Source organism: Coregonus clupeaformis, chromosome 16 (assembly GCF_020615455.1).
Source record: "Coregonus clupeaformis isolate EN_2021a chromosome 16, ASM2061545v1, whole genome shotgun sequence".
Lineage (NCBI taxonomy): Eukaryota > Metazoa > Chordata > Actinopteri > Salmoniformes > Salmonidae > Coregonus > Coregonus clupeaformis.
Window position 1 is genome coordinate 48,551,920 of NC_059207.1, and position 19,441 is coordinate 48,571,360.

Sequence of the window (19,441 nt, forward strand, 5' to 3'; positions counted from 1 at the left end):
GCCAGGATGACAGGGTAGACTGTGCTCCCCTGCCCCTTATTACAGCAGTCCACAGTGGGCCATTGTGCTGCTGGGCATGTGAGAGCTAAACAGCGCTAGAGGGAAAGAGGGAGGTAAAGATGGAGAGGGAGAGAGAGGGGGGAAAGAGCGAGGGAGCGAGGCCAAAAACTCTCCCTCAGACTGTCAGTGGAGGCTGGCCTGTATCTATTACTAAATTGCAGTCTCATGATACCTGGGTCCAAGGTGTGTGTGTGTGTGTGTGTTCCGCGCTGGTCTTTCAGTGGTGGAGAATCATTCCATTGTGTGGAGGAGTGCTGATACTCCTGTGAGTCTGTGTCATTAGAGAGCGGAGGGGGGAAGAGTCATTTTGCTGGAGCCTTTGCTGCAGCCATAGTGGGTGGAGAGACCCTTGCTGTGCCAGAAGAGGAGCTTCTATCCTCCTGACACCTCAGAATCACAGTTATTTGCCAAGTACATTTACACGTACTCAGAATTTTACTTGGTGATATGGTGCTGCTAGTGATAGACAACATTTAAAGACAGAATACAGACAGTGGAGTTTAAGCAAAGTTTCCATACATTATATACAACTAGGTAGAGTGAGCATAGCGCTATAAGAGAATGAGCAGATATACAAATATACAGTGGGTATATGATTGATATACATTGGATGTACAGATTTACAGTATCAATGTGAATATACTGTATGTATCTAAATGCAGAGAGATAAACAGTGCAAATGCAGTATACACCCGCGGTCACGAGTCATGACTGCAGTCAAATTCCACGTCATGGTAACTAGGCTTCTCCAAGCTCTGATGCTGCTGATGGTCATTAGTAGCCTACCAAACTTGCTAACTGCCAGGTACTCAGTACTCTTGTCCCTCTAATTACTCTGACATCAATGCAAATGTTTCGAAAATCTAATAAACTTCATGAGAGCCCATGAGCTCACGTTGCGCAACATTTCTATAGGCTTTGCAACTGCGTGAGAAAATAGTTTTGATGGCCTCTATTAAAAAGAGGAGGATCCCATCAGCTTTCTAGGCCCACTATATTTATTTATCAACTTTCCTAATATTAAGCACATTGCTTTGCTTTACAACAGGAGTTTAGCCTAACTGGCTGGAATTAAAATGAACCGCGGAAAAAGCATCCTCCATTCGCTATTTAAGTGTATAGATGACATTTATTTTTTTTACCATGCCCCTGTTCCAAGACAGGTGCATGATAATGGTTAATTCTAAATCAAAACTAATTATTTAGTATATGTAAAGGCAACATTACATTTAAGAATAGTCTGATGGGTGACAATATTATCCTATCACTTGCGAATTATGTAATATCACTTGTGAATGATGCCCAGTGTAAGGCAAGAAACAATACAACAATGCCTTTTTTAAAGGGAAATATATATATTTTTAAAGGATATGTATGTATATGCGTGTATGTATATATGTACAGTGGGGAAAAAAAGTATTTAGTCAGCCACCAATTGTGCAAGTTCTCCCACTTAAAAAGATGAGAGGCCTGTAATTTTCATCATAGGTACACGTCAACTATGACAGACAAAATGAGAAAAAGAAATCCAGAAAATCACATTGTAGGATTTTTAATGATTTTATTTCCAAATTATGGTGGAAAATAAGTATTTGGTCAATAACAAAAGTTTCTCAATACTTTGTTATATACCCTTTGTTGGCAATGACACAGGTCAAACGTTTTCTGTAAGTCTTCACAAGGTTTTCACACACTGTTGCTGGTATTTTGGCCCATTCCTCCATGCAGATCTCCTCTAGAGCAGTGACGTTTTGGGGCTGTCGCTGTGCAACACGGACTTTCAACTCCCTCCAAAGATTTTCTATGGGGTTGAGATCTGGAGACTGGCTAGGCCACTCCAGGACCTTGAAATGCTTCTTACGATACCACTCCTTCGTTGCCCGGGCGGTGTGTTTGGGATCATTGTCATGCTGAAAGACCCAGCCACGTTTCATCTTCAATGCCCTTGCTGATGGAAGGAGGTTTTCACTCAAAATCTCACGATACATGGCCCCATTCATTCTTTCCTTTACACGGATCAGTCGTCCTGGTCCCTTTGCAGAAAAAACAGCCCCAAAGCATGATGTTTCCACCCCCATGCTTCACAGTAGGTATGGTGTTCTTTGGATGCAACTCAGCATTCTTTGTCCTCCAAACACGACGAGTTGAGTTTTTACCAAAACGTTATATTTTGGTTTCATCTGACCATATGACATTTTCCCAATCCTCTTCTGGATCATCCAAATGCACTCTAGCAAACTTTAGATGGGCCTGGACATGTACTGGCTTAAGCAGGGGGACACGTCTGGCACTGCAGGATTTGAGTCCCTGGCGGCGTAGTGTGTTACTGATGGTAGGCTTTGTTACTTTGGTCCCAGCTCTCTGCAGGTCATTCACTAGGTACCCCTGTGTGGTTCTGGGATTTTTGCTCACTGTTCTTGTGATCATTTTGACCCCACGGGGTGAGATCTTGCGTGGAGCCCCAGATCGAGGGAGATTATCAGTGGTCTTGTATGTCTTCCATTTCCTAATAATTGCTCCCACAGTTGATTTCTTCAAACCAAGCTGCTTACCTATTGCAGATTCAGTCTTCCCAGCCTGGTGCAGGTCTACAATTTTGTTTCTGGTGTCCTTTGACAGCTCTTTGGTCTTGGCCATAGTGGAGTTTGGAGTGTGACTGTTTGAGGTTGTGGACAGGTGTCTTTTATACTGATAACAAGTTCAAACAGGTGCCATTAATACAGGTAACGAGTGGAGTTACAGGTCTGTGAGAGCCAGACATCTTGCTTGTTTGTAGGTGACTAAATACTTTTTTCCCCCACTGTATGTATGTATGTATGTATATACATTGATGGAAGTTACAATCTATCTGCAATATTAAAGCTGATCTGGCGACTTTTTCTAACCATAGTCGCACACCTCATGTAGCCTAGCCCATGTTTTGAGAAGGTTTGTATCACAACTAAAGTGGCCAAATAACTTCTTAAAATTAAACACATTAATCTGCTTTATAACCGGTTTAGAGCCTAACTGGCATACGTAGGCTGCACGTGAGTTTCAAGTTTGGGGAAGATAATTTTCACCAAAATAATGCACCTTTATAATAAAGCATTACATGCATAATCGCATTTGCCATCACTTTCGAGAACAGTGTTTTCCCGTTGATTGCAGTTGCGCTTATAGCCTACTGCCGTGTGCGCATTGCTGCGCTTATAATGTGAAGAAATATCCTAATAGTTTATCAACATTTCAAGCTAAATGTTCTGATCTGTTGCATCAGCCTCATTGCTTTTAAAATTATTTTTGATGTGAGTGGTTGTATTAATTAGGGATCTATCGCATCCCACAACTGTCCCAGAGTATGTTTGGAATATTTATTTATTGCACAGAATGTTGACCAATAGACTAGGTCCATTTTGGGGGATAGTACATTTTACATTTTAGTCATTTAGCAGACGTTCTTATCCAGAGTGACTTACGAGTGCATAAATTTTTCATACTGGCCCCCCGTGGGAAACGAACCCACAACCCTGGCGTTGCAAGTGCCATGTTCTACCAACTGAGCTACAGGGGACTAGATTTACATAGGCTAGTGCTTTTGCCTACTCATCTTGTTGGCTGACGAAAAGTAGGCTAAATGTGGACATCTTCAATATGCTCCTTGGAATTCGATAAGAGGGACGCGCGCGCAGTTGTGTCCCCGATGTGTCTGTCTTCATTCACTTGTAGCTTACTACTTAGCTGAAATGCCTATGAGAAGGACCCAATCACGTGACGGGCATTGGCTAATAAGAATTGAGATATCTGAGAGAGCCATGTGAGTGAGAGGTGCTTCTGAGCACGGCAGCCGGGAGAAGGGAATTTGAACTATTATATTCAGCCCAAGGGCACAATGGCTGCAAAAGGCATGGCTTTTTTAGCGGGCATTACAGCCACACAAGGGGGATACCGCCGGGAAATTCAAGTCCTGGTGAGAATATTATCAAGTGCTTGTCAAATTGTAACAGAGACTGATGAAGTGTGCAGCTTGAACAAGAAACAATTGTCTTTCATGCAGCCTTAGAATGTATTAAAAATCAAAACATATAGCCCAATGTTTATATCACAACTGAAGTTGCATAAATAACTAAAAATTAAGCATATAGGAGGACCAGTTTCTTTGTTAACCGCTCAACACAGAATAGCCGCATGTGCGCAATTCCTTTTTTAAATCGTTTGGAGAAAATATCCTTTTGTGTTTTATTGAGCTATGTTCAATTGTATTCTTCATACTATAAAATAATAATAAATAATGCCATGGAATTCTAAGCAAATCTTGTCTGGTAAATGAACTAGTGTAGCCCACAGCCAAATGGCATTGCCATATCAGGGCCTAACACAAGGACAACTCAGAGTATGCTATTCTGTTCTTCTGAAATAGACTACATTTTCTTAATATCATGTTTCTTTTGACCTGTCTGAAATAATGTATTTATTGTGATAGTGTAGGCTATATTAAATTGACCACCTTTTTTTCATGACCGCCACAGCCCTAGGCAGGAGCAATGTTCCCTCTAATTATTTTTTAGCCACAGAGCAAATTTCAGGTCTGCTGAGCGCAAACTTGAACATTGTACCCGCCTGAGGCCGTACCCACTTTAAGTTACAGTTTTAACAGTGGCCAAGTAGGCTGCTGTGGATGTTTGATCATAATGTAGGCCTACCAGAGTGGCCTACCATCAAAAACAATGGAGAAAATGCATCTCATAACATTTTAACATGGAAATAGCTGTTCAGACAGTAGCTGCAATTGTGTGGTGTTCATTGTAGGCCTACATTCCATGAGACTTTTGAAAAAAACATGCAGGGCTTGACATTAACCTGTATATCCACTTCAGACAAAGTGACAATGTTGTTGTTTGATGCAAGAAACCACAAATTCCTTATTATTCCCATACCGTTATTAGAGAGAAACAGACAAATTATGCTACCCTCTGCCTATTGGCTACTTATTCAAGACAGTCTCAAAATAAAACACTGCCCCTTTAAGACATAAACAAGCTCTTTACCTGACTCACTTTTCAAAGATGGCTTTTGTGCTCTTGCAGGAAGCAACCACTCCCCCATTGTTGACTAGAAATTAGCTATAGCTTGGCTAATAACTCACTATCTAGCAAAGAATATGAACAAATGTGCACAGCAATTCTACTTATTTATCCATTGGGCTGAGATACATGTTTGCAGTTTTAAAGCTAATTTCCTGCAACTCTATGCATCTCCCTGACTGTTTAGCTTTTATTTAGGTGATTGTTAGTTCTCAAAGATTATATTATAAAGAAAAAATTAAGAAAATAGTTTACACTGAAAGCATTTTTTTCCATCGCCAAAATGTATTTCATATCTTTTTTTTTTTTTAATCTTTATTTTAACAGGGAAAAACAGACTGAGACCTGAATCTCTTTTACGGCTGTGCCCTGTGTAAACATGTTGACATGTACAGTTTTAGACTTACAGACAAAAACATTTCAAACATACAAAACAAAAACACAATTAAACAGAAACAATCACAGACAACATCAAATTGATCCTCCATAACATTCTTAAAATGGGCAAGGGACAGTACCAGTCAAAAGTTTGGACACACCTACTCATTCCAGGGTTTTTCTTTATTTTTACTATTTTCTACATTGTAGAATAATAGTGAAGACATCTAAACTATGACATAACACATATGGGATCATGTAGTAACCAAAAAAGTGTGCAAAGCTGTCATCAAGGCAAAGGGTGGCTATTTGAAGAATCTCAAATATAATGGGGTTACTATATGATTCCATATGTGTTATTTCATAGGTTTGATGTCTTCAATATTATTCTACAATGTAATTTTTTTTTTAATAAAGAAAAACCCTTGAATGAGTAGGTGTTTCCAAACTTTTGACTGGTAGTGTGTGTATATACAGTTGAAGTCGGAAGTTTACATACACCTTAGCCAAATCATTTAAACTCAGTTTTTCACAATTCCTGACATTTTATCCTAGTAAAAATTCCCTGTCTTAGGTCAGTTAGGATCACCACTTTATTTTAAGAATGTGAAATGTCAGAATAATAGTAGAGAGAGTGATTTATTTCAGCTTTTATTTCTTTCATCACATTCCCAGTGGGTCAGAAGTTGACATACACTCAATTAGTATTTGGTAGCATTGCCTTTAAATTGTTTAACTTGGGTCAAACGTTTCGGGTAGCCTTCCACAAGCTTCCCACAATAAGTTGGGTGAATTTTGGCCCATTCCACCTGACGGAGCTGGTGTAACTGAGTCAGGTTTGTAGGCCTCCTTGCTCGCACACTCTTTTTCAGTTCTGCCCACACATTTTCTATAGGATTGAGGTCAGGGCTTTGTGATGGCCACTCCAATACCTTGACTTTGTTGTCCTTAAGCCATTTTGCCACAACTTTGGAAGTATGCCTGGGGTCATTGTCCATTTGGAAGACCCATTTGCGACCAAGCTTTAACTTCCTGACTGATATCTTGAGATGCCGCTTCAATATATCCACATAATTTTCCTTCCTCATGATGCCATCTATTTTGTGAAGTGCACCAGTCCCTCCTGCAGCAAAGCACCCCCACAGCATGATGCTGCCAACCCCATGCTTCACGGTTGGGATGGTGTTCTTCGGCTTGCAAGCTTCCCCTTTTTCCTCCAAACATAACGATGGTCATTATGGCCAAATAGTTATATTTTTGTTTCATCAGACCAGAGGACATTTCTCCAAAAGGTACGATCTTTGTCCCCATGTGAAGTTACAAACCGTAGTCGTTTTTTTTTTTATGGCGGTTTTGGAGCAGTGGCTTCTTCCTTGCTGAGCGGCCTTTCAGGTTATGTCGATATGGGACTCGTTTTACTGTGGATATAGATACTTTTGTACCTGTTTCCTCCAGCATCTTCACAAGGTCCTTTGCTGTTGTTCTGGGATTGATTTGTACTTTTCACACCAAAGTACGTTCAACTCTAGGAGACAGAACGCGTCTCCTTCCTGAGCGGTATGACGGCTGCGTGGTCCCATGGTGTTCATACTTGCGTACCATTGTTTGTACAGATGAACGTGATACCTTCAGGCGTTTAGAAATGCTCCCAAGGATGAACCAGACTGGTGGAGGTCTACAATTTATTTTCTGAGGTCTTGGCTGATTTCTTTTGATTTTCCCATGATGTCAAACAAAGAGGCACTGAGTTTGAAGGTAGGCCTTGAAATACATCCACAGGTACACCTCCAATTGACTCAAATGATGTCAATTAGCCTATCAGAAGCTTCTAAAGCCATGACATCATTTTCTGGAATTTTCCAAGCTGTTTAAAGGCACAGTCAACTTAGTGTATGTAAACTTCTGACCCACTGGAATTGTGATACAGTGAATTATAAGTGAAATAATCTGTCTGTAAACATTTGTTGGAAAAATTACTTCTGTCATGCACAAAGTAGATGTCCTAACCAACTTGCCAAAACTATAGTTTGTTAACAAGAAATTTGTGGAGTGGTTGAAAAACAAGTTTTAATGACTTCAACCTAAGTGTATGTAAACTTCCGACTTCAACTGTATATACACTACCGTTCAAAAGTTTGAGCTCACTTAGAAATTCTTTGCAGAGTTGCAAAGAAAAAGCCATATCTCAGACTGCCCATCTTAATCTTTTCTTTTCATTGGCCAGTCTGAGATATGGCTTTTTCTTTTGCAACTCTGCCTAGAAGGTCAGCATCCCTGAGTCGCCTCTTCACTGTTGACGTTGAGACTGGTGTTTTTTGCGGGTACTATTTAATGAAGCTGCCAGTTGAGGACCTGTGAGGCGTCTGTTTCTCAAAGTAGACACTAATGAATTTGTCCTCTTGCTCAGTTGTGCACCGGGGCCTCCCACTCTTCTTTCTATTCTGGTTAGAGACAGTTTGCACTGTTATGTGAAGGGAGTAGTACACAGCGTTGTACGAGATCTTCAGTTTCTTGGCAATTTCTCGCATGGAATAGCCTTCATTTCTCAGAACAAGAATAGACTGACGAGTTTCAGAAGAAAGTTATTTGTTTCTGGCCATTTTGATCCTGTAATCGAACCCACAATTGCTGATGCTCCAGATACTCAACTAGTCTCAAGAAGGCCAGTTTTATTGCTTCTTTAATCAGCACAACAGTTTTCATCTGTGCTAACATAATTGCAAAAGGGTTTTCTAATGATCAATTAGCCTTTTGAAATGATCAACTTGGATTAGCAAACACAACATGCCATTGGAACACAGGACTGATATTTGCTAATAATGGGCCTCTGTACGCTTATTTAGATATTCCATTAAAAATCAGCCGTTTCCAGCTACAATAGCCATTTACAACTTTAACAATGTCTACACTACCGGTCAAAAGTTTTAGAACACCTACTCATTCAAAGGTTTTTCTTTATTTTTACTATTTTCTGTAGAATAATAGTGAAGACATCAATACTATGAAATAACACATGGAATCATGTAGTAACCAAAAAAGCATTAAACAAATCAAAATATATTTTATATTTGAGATTCTTCAAATAGCCACCCTTTGTCTTGATGACAGCTTTGCACACTCTTGGCATTCTCTCAACCAGCTTCATGAGGTAGTCACTTGTAATGCATTTCAATTAACAGGTGTGCCTTTTTAAAAGTTAATGTGTGGAATTTCTTTCCTTCTTAATGCGTATGAGCCAATCAGTTGTGTTGTGACAAGGTAGGGGGGGTATACAGAAGATAGCCCTATTTGGTAAAGGACCAAGTCCATATTATGGCAAGAACAGCTCAAATAAGCAAAGAGAAACGTCAGTCCATCATTACTTTATGACATGAAGGTCAGTCAATACGGAAAATGTCAAGAACTTTTGAAAGTTTCTTCAAGTGCAGTCGCAAAAACCATCAAGCGCTATGATGAAACTGGCTTTCATGAGTTACCTCAGAGGATAAGTTAATTAGAGTTACCAGCCTCAGAAATTGCCCAAATAAATGCTTCACAGAGTTCAAGGAACAGACACATCTCAACATCAACTGTTCAGAGGAGACTGTGTGAATCAGGCATTCATGGTCGAATTGCTGCAAATAAACCACTACTAAAGGACACCAATAATAAGAAGAGTCCTGCTTGGGCCAAGAAACACAAGCAATGGACATTTAGACCGGTGGAAATGTGTCCTTTGGTCTGGAGTCCAAATTTGAGATTTTTGGTTCAAATTTGAGGTCGGAAGTTGAAGTCGGAAGTTTACATACACTTAGGTTGGAGTCATTCAAACTAATTTTTCGACCACTCCACAAATTTCTTGTTAACAAACTATAGTTTTGGCAAGTCGGTTAGGACAGCTACTTTGTGCATGACACAAGTACTTTTTCCAACAATTGTTTACAGACAGATTATTTCACTTATAATTCACTGTATCACAATTCCAGTGGGTCAGAAGTTTACATACACTAAGTTGACTGTGCCTTTATACAGCTTGGAAAATTCCAGAAAATTATGTCATGGCTTTAGAAGCTTATGATAGGCTAATTGACATCAATTGAGTCAGTTGGAGGTGTACCTGTGCATGTATTTCAAGGCCTACCTTCAAACTCAGTGCCTCTTTGTTTGACATCATGGGAAAATCAAAAGAAATCAGCCAAGACCTCAGAAAAAAATTGTAGACCTCCACCAGTTTGGTTCATCCTTGGGAGCATTTCCAAACGCCTGAAGGTATCACGCTCATCTGTTCAAACAATGGTACGCAAGTATAAACACCATGGGACCACGCAGCCGTCATACCGCTCAGGTAGGAGACGCGTTCTGTCTCCTAGAGATGAACGTACTTTGGTGTAGAAAAGTACAAATCAATCCCAGAACAACAGCAAAGGACCTTGTGAAGATGCTGGAGTAAACAGGTACAAAAGTATCTATATCCACAGTAAAATGAGTCCTATATCAACATAACCTGAAAGGCTGCTCAGCAAGGAAGAAGCCACTGCTCCAAAAACGCCATAAAAAAAGCCAGACTACGGTTTGCAACTGCACATGGGGACAAAGATCATACTTTTTGGAGAAATGTCCTCTGGTCTGATTAAACAAAAATATAACTGTTTGGCCATAATGGCCATCGTTATCTTTGGAGGAAAAAGGGGAAGCTTGCAAGCCGAAGAACACCATGCCAACCCTGAAGCACGGGGGTGGCAGCATCATGCTGTGGGGGTGCTTTGCTGCAGGAGGGACTGGTGCACTTCACAAAATAGATGGCATCATGAGGAAGGAAAATTATGTAGATATATTGAAGCAACATCTCAAGACATCAGTCAGGATGTTAAAGCTTAGTCGCAAATGGTTCTTCCAAATGGACAATGACCCCAAGCATACTTCCAAAGTTATGGCTTAAGCACAACAAAGTCAAGGTGTTGGAGTGGCCATCACAAAGCCCTGACCTCAATCCTATAGAACATTTGTGGGCAGAACTGAAAAAGCGTGTGCGAGCAAGGAGGCCTACAAACCTGACTCAGTTACACCTGCTCTTTCAGGAGGAATGGGCCAAAATTCACCAAACTTATTGTGGGAAGCTTGTGGAAGGCTACCCGAAAAGTTTGACCCAAGTTAAACAATTTAAAGGCAATGCTACCAAATACTAATTGAGTGTATGTAAACGTCTGACCCACTGAGAATGTGATGAAATAAATAAAGCTGAAATAAATCATTCTCTCTACTGTTATTCTGACATTTCACATTCTTAAAATAAAGTGGTGATCCTAACTGACCTAAAACAGGGGATTTTTACTAGGATTAAATGTCAGGAATTGTGAAAAACTGAGTTTAAATGTATTTGGCTAAGGTGTATGTAAACTTCCGACTTCAACTGTATATACTTATGCGACCTGAGTTTTTTCGCCGAAGGTTTTCAATGGCAGAAAAATCCCTGCACTGGCTAGAGCAGCTGTGAAAACGCTGGTTAAATTAAGCCTCTTATTTACATTTACATTTTAGTCATTTAGCAGACGCTCTTATCCAGAGCGACTTACAGTTAGTGAATACATAATTTTTTTTTTGTGGGGAGGCTTTGAGTGGGGAGGAGGGTACCAGGGCTTTGTCCAGGCTTCACCCTGTCTCTCTCGCTCTCTCTCGCTCTCTCTAGCTATCTCTAGCTCTCTGCTTTCTCTCTCTCCCTCCCACTTTGCACTGGTGCTCCCAACCTTAAAAAGTTAGGAGCACAATATAACATTTAGGAGCACCAGAAAAATATTGTTTTAATCGATTCATATATAGCCTATACTGTATGAATTAATGTTGTAACCTAGAAACGAATATGTAACCCTGTAAATACATCTGTTTATTATAAAAAGCTAAAATATTGATACATACAGTACCAGTCAAAAGTTTGGACACACCTACTCATTCAAGGGTTTTTCTTTATTTTGAGTATTTTCTACATTGTAGAATAATAGTGAAGACATCAAAACTTTGAAGTAACACATATTAAAACATGTAGTAAACAAAAAAGTGTTAAACAAATCAAAATATATTTCAGATTCTTCAAATAGCCACACTTTGCCTTGATGACTGCTTTGCACACTCTTGACATTCTTTCAACCAGCTTCATGAGGTAGTCACCTGGAATGCATTTCAATTAACAGGTGTTAGCCCTATTTGGTCAAATACCAAGTCCATATTATGGCAAGAACAGCTCAAATAAGCAAAGAGAAACGACAGTTCGTCATTACTTTAAGACATGAAGGTCAGTCAATCTGGAAAATGTCAAGAACTTTGAAAGTTTCTTCAAGTGCAGTCGCAAAAACCATCAAGCGCTATGATGAAACTGGCTCTCATGAGGACCGCGACAGGAATGGAAGACCCAGAGTTACCTCTGCTGCAGAGGATAAGTTCATTGGAGTTACCAGCCTCAGAAATTGCAGCCCAAATAAATGCTTCACAGAGTTCAAGGAACAGACACATCTCAACATCAACTGTTCAGAGGAGACTGTGTGAATCAGGCCTTCATGGTCGAATTGCTGCAAAGAAACCACTACTAAAGGACACCAATAATAAGAAGAGACCTGCTTGGGCCAAGAAACACGAGCAATGGACATTTAGACCAGTGGAGTTCAAATTTGAGATTTTTGGTTCCAACCGCCGTGTCTTTGTGAGACGCGGTATTGGTGAATGGATGATCTCCGCATGTGTATTTCCCACCGTAAAGCATGGAGGAGGAGGTGTTATGGTGTGGGGGTGCTTTGCTGGTGACACTGTCTTTGATTTATTTAGAATTCAAGGCACACTTAACCAGCATGGCTACCACAGCATTCTACAGCGATACGCCATCCCATCTGGTTTGGGCTTAGTGGGACTATCATTTGTTTTTCAACAGGACAATGACCCAACACACCTCCAGGCTGTGTAAGGGCTATTTTACCAAGAAGGCAAATGATGGAGTGCTGCATCAGATGACCTGGCCTCCACAATCCCCCGACCTCAACCCAATTGAGATGGTTTGGGATGAGTCGGGCTGTAGAGTGAAGCAAAAGCAGCCAACAAGTGCTCAGCATATGTGGGAACTCCTTCAAGACTGTTGGAAAAGCATTCCAGGTGAAGCTGGTTGAGAGAATGGCAAGAGTGTGCAAAGCTGTCATCAAGGCAAAGGGTGGCTATTTGAAGATTCTCAAATATAAAATATACTTTGATTTGTTAAACACTTTTTTGGTTACTACATGTTTCCATATGTGTTATGTCATAGTTTTGATGTCTTCACTATTATTGTACAATGTAAATAATAGTAAAAATGAAGAAAAACCCTTGAATGAGTAGGTGTGTCCAAACCTTGGACTGGTAGTGTATACCTGTCATTGAAATTAAAAAGTAATTTGTAGAATATTTTTGCATTATGTAAAATAACTATTTTCCTATTGAGATGCATTCCATCTCAAATGATACACTGTCTCTTTAAGAGCCTCAAGTTTGTTATGATGAAGAGATGCAAGACATCTGTCATTCATTCATTGCTATGATCATTGATCTCCTGAAGAAGCTATCCCTTTTCCTTTCTTTCTGTGCCCCCACATTTCTGGATATACTTGTAAACTAACGGTTGGAGGTAACAAACATGACTGAACAAGGTGTAAAACAAATGCAGCCCGCGAGTAGTTTTACAACAGCCTTCAACATGGTTTATGAATGTAAATCCCAATCCGTGACAGGAAAAAAAACAGTTTGGCCTAGAAATGAGCAGTTTTCGCTTTATTAATGGTACAAGCATATCTCTAACGAATCTGTGCTCGGGAAACAACGGTACAGCCAAGCCTTATCATTACAACAATTATATTTTATTTGTATTATTTTTTTGTCTCATTGGTGCTCCCAAATTAAAACTCCAGGTCGTACAGCAAAATGTTTTGGTCGCACTTTAGAGCCCTGAATGTATGGCTCAGATCTGTCTTATATTCAGACAACAGTGAATGGGTTTACGCATATACTTATTTTGTTATTACACATTGTACTATACGATAAGAATATAAAACATACACATTTTTCCAACCATTAATGCCCACATCTTCTAGGCTACATGAAGCTTTGATTTGTCCAGTGTTGGTGAAATGTGGGTGAATTTGCTTTGACACGGCAATTGAGCAAACAAGGGGTAAATTGACATATAAATACGGACCTTACTATTCGAACACTTGCGAGAGTATTCATTTTGGGGCCTATTTTAACATTGAAAAAGCTTTGTCTAAATTAAATTATTAATGTAACATTGTTACACAAGGATATACCATTACGTTTGAAATGCTTAATTTAATAAAACAAACTTTAGAATGTAGTGTTTATTTACGGCGCATTGAGCAACTGCTGCTTCAGACGTCACGTGACTTTGACAGTACATCGTTTACAGTTGCACACTGTTCTCCTGAGTGGCGCAGTGGTCTAAGGCACTGCATCGCAGTGCTAACTGTGCCACTAGAGATCCTGGTTCGAATCCAGGCTCTGTCGCAGCCGGCCGTGACCGGGAGACTCATGGGCGACGCACAATTGGCCCAGCGTCGTCCAGGGTAGGGGAGGGAATGGCCGGCAGGGATGTAGCTCAGTTGATAGAGCTGTGGGGTTGTGGGATGCAATGCCAGGGTTGTGGGTTCGATTCCCACGGGGGGCCAGTATAAAAAAATAAAAAAATATGTATTCACTAACTGTAAGTCGCTCTGGATAAGAGCGTCTGCTAAATGACTAAAATGTAAATGTAAAATGTAAATGTAGCCTACAGTTTTGAGGACTCACCAAGTGATTGTTTAATTTTTCTCTCTCATGGGCTATGGGTTTAGTGCTCCGGTCAACCCTGACAACAGTATGCTATTTTCCCCACTTCAAATAGTCATTAGCCTACAGGCGTGCACCAACGGAGGGTCCACAAGACCTGACACAGATCAATGAAAAACACTCATCAGAATTATTATTTTTCAACAGAATAAGTTCTGTGATGGCGAACATCAGACTTCCCTTTCACTGTTGCTGTTAGCCTACCAGAATAGCACCCTAAACAACTGCGCACTGTCTGCTGTTGGGGCATTTCGCGACATTCTGATTGATCAAGAGTAGAGCTTTTTTTTTTACTATCCGGATATCCAATATAATAGTCATGATATTATTTGAATAGTGAAATAATTACAAATACCGTTCCCTACTCACAAGATTCATGCCCATTGGTGGAGAGAGGAAAGTGATTATTGCACAAGTGTGCCCATAGGTTATTCAGCACCGCGCACGTGGGGAATTTACATTATTGTGTGGTGCGCATAAGCTATATGGTGAATGACATTCTGCACGTGGCTAATAGTAAAAGAGAGGCACGAGGCTATGCTGATGATGATATATTTTGTAAAAACTAACATATACATCCCCACTATGCCCATAGAAGAAGACTCAATGTGAATTATATTGTGTTTACTGAATGATGTTAAAAGTGAGCAAGTCATTCAGACCAGTCTTACTTCTAGAACCTTCGTAAACTACATATGTGTGCTGTGACCTGGTTGCTTTGGTGTCAGGTCCTGCATGTAAACCCAGCAGCTCCAGCTGGTGTTAGTTGACTTTGTCAGTAAACAGACTCCACATAGGAACAGGAACCAGGCTGGCCCCTTGCTCGGCTTCCTTGGAGATTCCTTGATTGTGTCCCAGATGCCACCCTGGGACACAATCAAGGAATCTCCAAGGGGGGGGGGCTCTCCTGGGCTGGGGAATGGAGGAGTGGTTGTTGTTGTGGTTGTTGGCCTCAGTGTAGAGGGGAGAATGTCAAAAGTAGTGTATAGGGAGTAGGGCGCCATTTCAGATGCAGGCTCCAGGCTTAGTTCACCACTCATTGTGAAAGACAGTCAGTCTCTTTGCTCAGTTGTTCTGATCTGGCAACACATATGAGGCCTTGGTTTGGGTGTCAGAGGAGGTTGTTGTAGACAGTGAGTGACTGATGGATATGGAGCTGTGTGTGTGTTTTCTCTCACTGGTTGAATACTCCCTCATTCTTCTGTAGCAGTCATCATGTGATTTAGTGTCATGTTATTGAGGCCTACTAATTATTTTCATCAGTACATTTCCAACTGTCCTGTGACTGAGGCGTCTGTTTGAGATGATGAATTATAGTTGCGGTCATAAACAAAATGCTAACTTTTATCTTGTCCCTTTTTCTTTCTCTTCTGCTTACAGACCACACCTCTGGGAACAGTTCATTGGACACATTGCTAGCTCTACTGCAGGCAGAGGGAGCCAAGATTGAAGAGGAGACAGAGGTAAGCAGCATGAAAACACCTCTCTCTCTGTCGAAGGATGACCTAATGTCTCCTGTGGCGTCAGTTTGAACACTGTCCTGCCTTTCCTGTTTTTTTTTATTTCCACTTTGGCCCAGGGGCCCTATTATGGTTTATTAATATAACTATGGTACCGTTTGTTACAAGTAAGGTGGACTCCTCTCAGCTTTTCTTTATAGTTCTGTTACTGTCCAATCCTCACATCTATTCATCATGTTTTTTTATTTTTTATTTTTTATATAAACAAGCGTAAAAAGAAAAGGCATTTGCATGGAATATCCAGAATGTGCTTTCTTTTAAAGTTTTTAAACTGTCCCTGCTTCTTTCTAAACAGAACATGGCTGACTCCTTCTTGGACGGCGACGTCACCCTGGATACCTTCATAGACTCGTACCAGAGCAAGAGGAAGCTGGCCCACCTGAGGAGGGTGAAGATTGACAAGCTGCAGGAGATTGTGCTGAAGGGCCATCGGCTGCCTCAGGTGCCTGTCTCTTGCTGCCATCCCCAGGAGGTATCAGCCAGGCCAGCCCCCCTCTACACAGAGGCCAACGACCACAACCACTCCCCTGTGCCCCAGCCCAGGAGAGCCCCCCCTCCCCCTCCAGCCCAACAACCCCCAGCTGTAGCCCCCCAGCCCCAGCCTGCTGTCATCCCCTATCCTGTCACCCCATACCCCCCTATCCCCCCCAGGGCAGGCCACCCTTTGCCCAGTGTCAACCCTGACTACCCGCACCCCTTCATGTCTCAGTGCCCCCCTGCCCTGCCTCAGAGGCCTCCCCCTCGCATGGCCCCACAGTCTGGCTTCATGATTCAGTAGTGAAGGGGCCACAGTGAAGGTACAGTACATGCAGTGAACTTGCATTGCAGTCTCGCTGGAACTATCTTCTGTGTTGTGTCAGGCTGTGAGCCTCTATGAATATGGCACAATGTAACGCAAAGGGGGTCGATTGACTTCGATTGATGGCTGGTCTGGGCATGTTCAACTGAAAAACAGAATTGAGTTTGAATTTGCACTCTTCTCACCAGAATCAGCACTCCATTGCTACAACACCCCAGAAAGGACTTGACTGACCAGTGCTTGCGTCTGCAAAGCAAAATCTCTCAGCGACAGGGCTTTAGATGTAGTCTAAAGTTTATTTAACTGGCCTCATAAGACTGGACATCACCCCAGTCAGATGAGGCCTGTTTTATCAGCACTTTATCCCCGACAGACAGTCCATGCCCCTCAGGTGTGTGTCCTCAGTCCTCCCTCTCCTCCTCCACCTCTTCTTGCCCCTGTTACAGTGAAGGTGCCTCTCAACATCTGTCATCTGTGGTGTCTAAAGGGAATGGGGACTAGAGCCATTCATTGTTTTTCATTTGATCTACAGTGTCATTTAAATTTGTTGTTTTTATATTGTGTAACCAGAGACTTCACAGAAGAGGATGGTAAATCATATGCAAAATAAACAGAGACCTTAATGTGCTGTTAAAAAATATATATATTTCCCAAGTATACAGTGGGGAGAACAAGTATTTGATACACTGCCGATTTTGCAGGTTTTCCTACTTACAAAGCATGTAGAGGTCTGTAATTTTTATCATAGGTACACTTCAACTGTGAGAGACGGAATCTAAAACAAAAATCCAGAAAATCACATTGTATGATTTTTAAGTAATTAATTTGCATTTTATTGCATGACATAAGTATTTGATCACCTACCAACCAGTAAGAATTCCAGCTCTCACAGACCTGTTAGTTTTTCTTTAAGAAGCCCTCCTGTTCTCCACTCATTACCTGTATTAACTGCACCTGTTTGAACTTGTTACCTGTATAAAAGACACCTGTCCACACACTCAATCAAACAGACTCCAACCTCTCCACAATGGCCAAGACCAGAGAGCTGTGTAAGGACATCAGGGATAAAATTGTAGACCTGCACAAGGCTGGGATGGGCTACAGGACAATAGGCAAGCAGCTTGGTGAGAAGGCAACAACTGTTGGCGCAATTATTAGAACATTTTAGAAGTTCAAGATGACGGTCAATCACCCTCGGTCTGGGGCTCCATGCAAGATCTCACCTCGTTGGGCATCAATGATCATGAGGAAGGTGAGGGATCAGCCCAGAACTACACGGCAGGACCTGGTCAATGACCTGAAGAGAGCTGGGACCACAGTCTCAAAGAAAACCATTAGTAACACACTACGCCGTCATGGATTAAAATCCTGCAGCGCACGCTAGGTCCCCCTGCTCAAGCCAGCGCATGTCCAGGCCCGTCTGAAGTTTGCCAATGACCATCTGGATGATCCAGAGGAGGAATGGGAGAAGGTCATGTGGTCTGATGAGACAAAAATATAGCTTTTTGGTCTAAACTCCACTCGCCGTGTTTGGAGGAAGAAGAAGGATGAGTACAACCCCAAGAACACCATCCCAACCGTGAAGCATGGAGGTGGAAACATCATTCTTTGGGGATGCTTTTCTGCAAAGGGGACAGGACGACTGCACCGTATTGAGGGGAGGATGGATGGGGCCATGTATCGCGAGATCTTGGCCAACAACCTCCTTCCCTCAGTAAGAGCATTGAAGATGGGTCGTGGCTGGGTCTTCCAGCATGACAACGACCCAAACACACAGCCAGGGCAACTAAGGAGTGGCTCCGTAAGAAGCATCTCAAGGTCCTGGAGTGGCCTAGCCAGTCTCCAGACCTGAACCCAATAGAAAATCTTTGGAGGGAGCTGAAAGTCCGTATTACCCAGACACAGCCCCGAAACCTGAAGGATCTGGAGAAGGTCTGTATGGAGGAGTGGGCCAAAATCCCTGCTGCAGTGTGTGCAAACCTGGTCAAGACCTACAGGAAACGTATGATCTCTGTAATTGCAAACAAAGGTTTCTGTACCAAATATTAAGTTATGCTTTTCTGATGTATCAAAAAACGTATGTCATGCAATAAAATGCAAATTAATTACTTAAAAATCATACAATGTGATTTTCTGGATTTTTGTTTTAGATTCCGTCTCTCACAGTTGAAGTGTACCTATGATAAACATTAGACCTCTACATGCTTTGTAAGTAGGAAAACCTGCAAAATTGGCAGTGTATCAAATACTTGTTCTCCCCACTGTAGCTGCACAAACCTGTAGCCATGATATTCTGACATTTTCTGACTTCCATAGGGTACTTAGAAATGTTGAGACTTCATAAATTAATTAATATATATTTGGAGTACTAATGTCTTACAGCATGCTGGATGCTTAATTATTATTGCCAGGAAAGATTTTGACAGAAGAAAAAAAACGTGTGAAGTGGGTGCATCTCTTCTCCAGCATAGACATTTCTCAAAAAAGTGTGTGGATCTCATGCCCAATCCAATACAGAGGACAGTCGAATTGGTCTCTGTCGCTCAGGGCAGATCTGTGCAAACATGCACATAGGGGTGGGTGGGGGTTGGTGTCACAAACACTCTGAAACCTTGGCCTTTCTCTTGGTCTTGCCTGTGAAGGATCTGTCCATTGCCATATAATCAATTTACCGTAAAACTGTTGTTTTAGTCAATGATCTAATAAGCATACTTGATGCTCAACAGTTTTGGAACATTCATTTTTTGTCCTTCCGTATATCACTCCTTTAATCATTGAATGGTGTTTTC

The 19,441-nt window shown here is 41.4% G+C and overlaps 1 protein-coding gene across 1 annotated transcript in view; it reads left to right on the forward strand.

The window, feature by feature from the left end:
* Positions 1-17,342, forward strand: part of LOC121584210 (vacuolar protein sorting-associated protein 37B-like) — a 32,342-nt gene extending 15,000 nt beyond the window's left edge. The window contains exons 3-4 of the mRNA XM_041900040.2: positions 15,714-15,796; positions 16,149-17,342. Of these exons, the coding sequence (XP_041755974.2) occupies positions 15,714-15,796; positions 16,149-16,631 (566 nt within the window). The 3' untranslated portion in view covers positions 16,632-17,342. The remainder of the gene's footprint in view (positions 1-15,713; positions 15,797-16,148) is intronic.
* Positions 17,343-19,441: the final 2,099 nt, after the last annotated feature.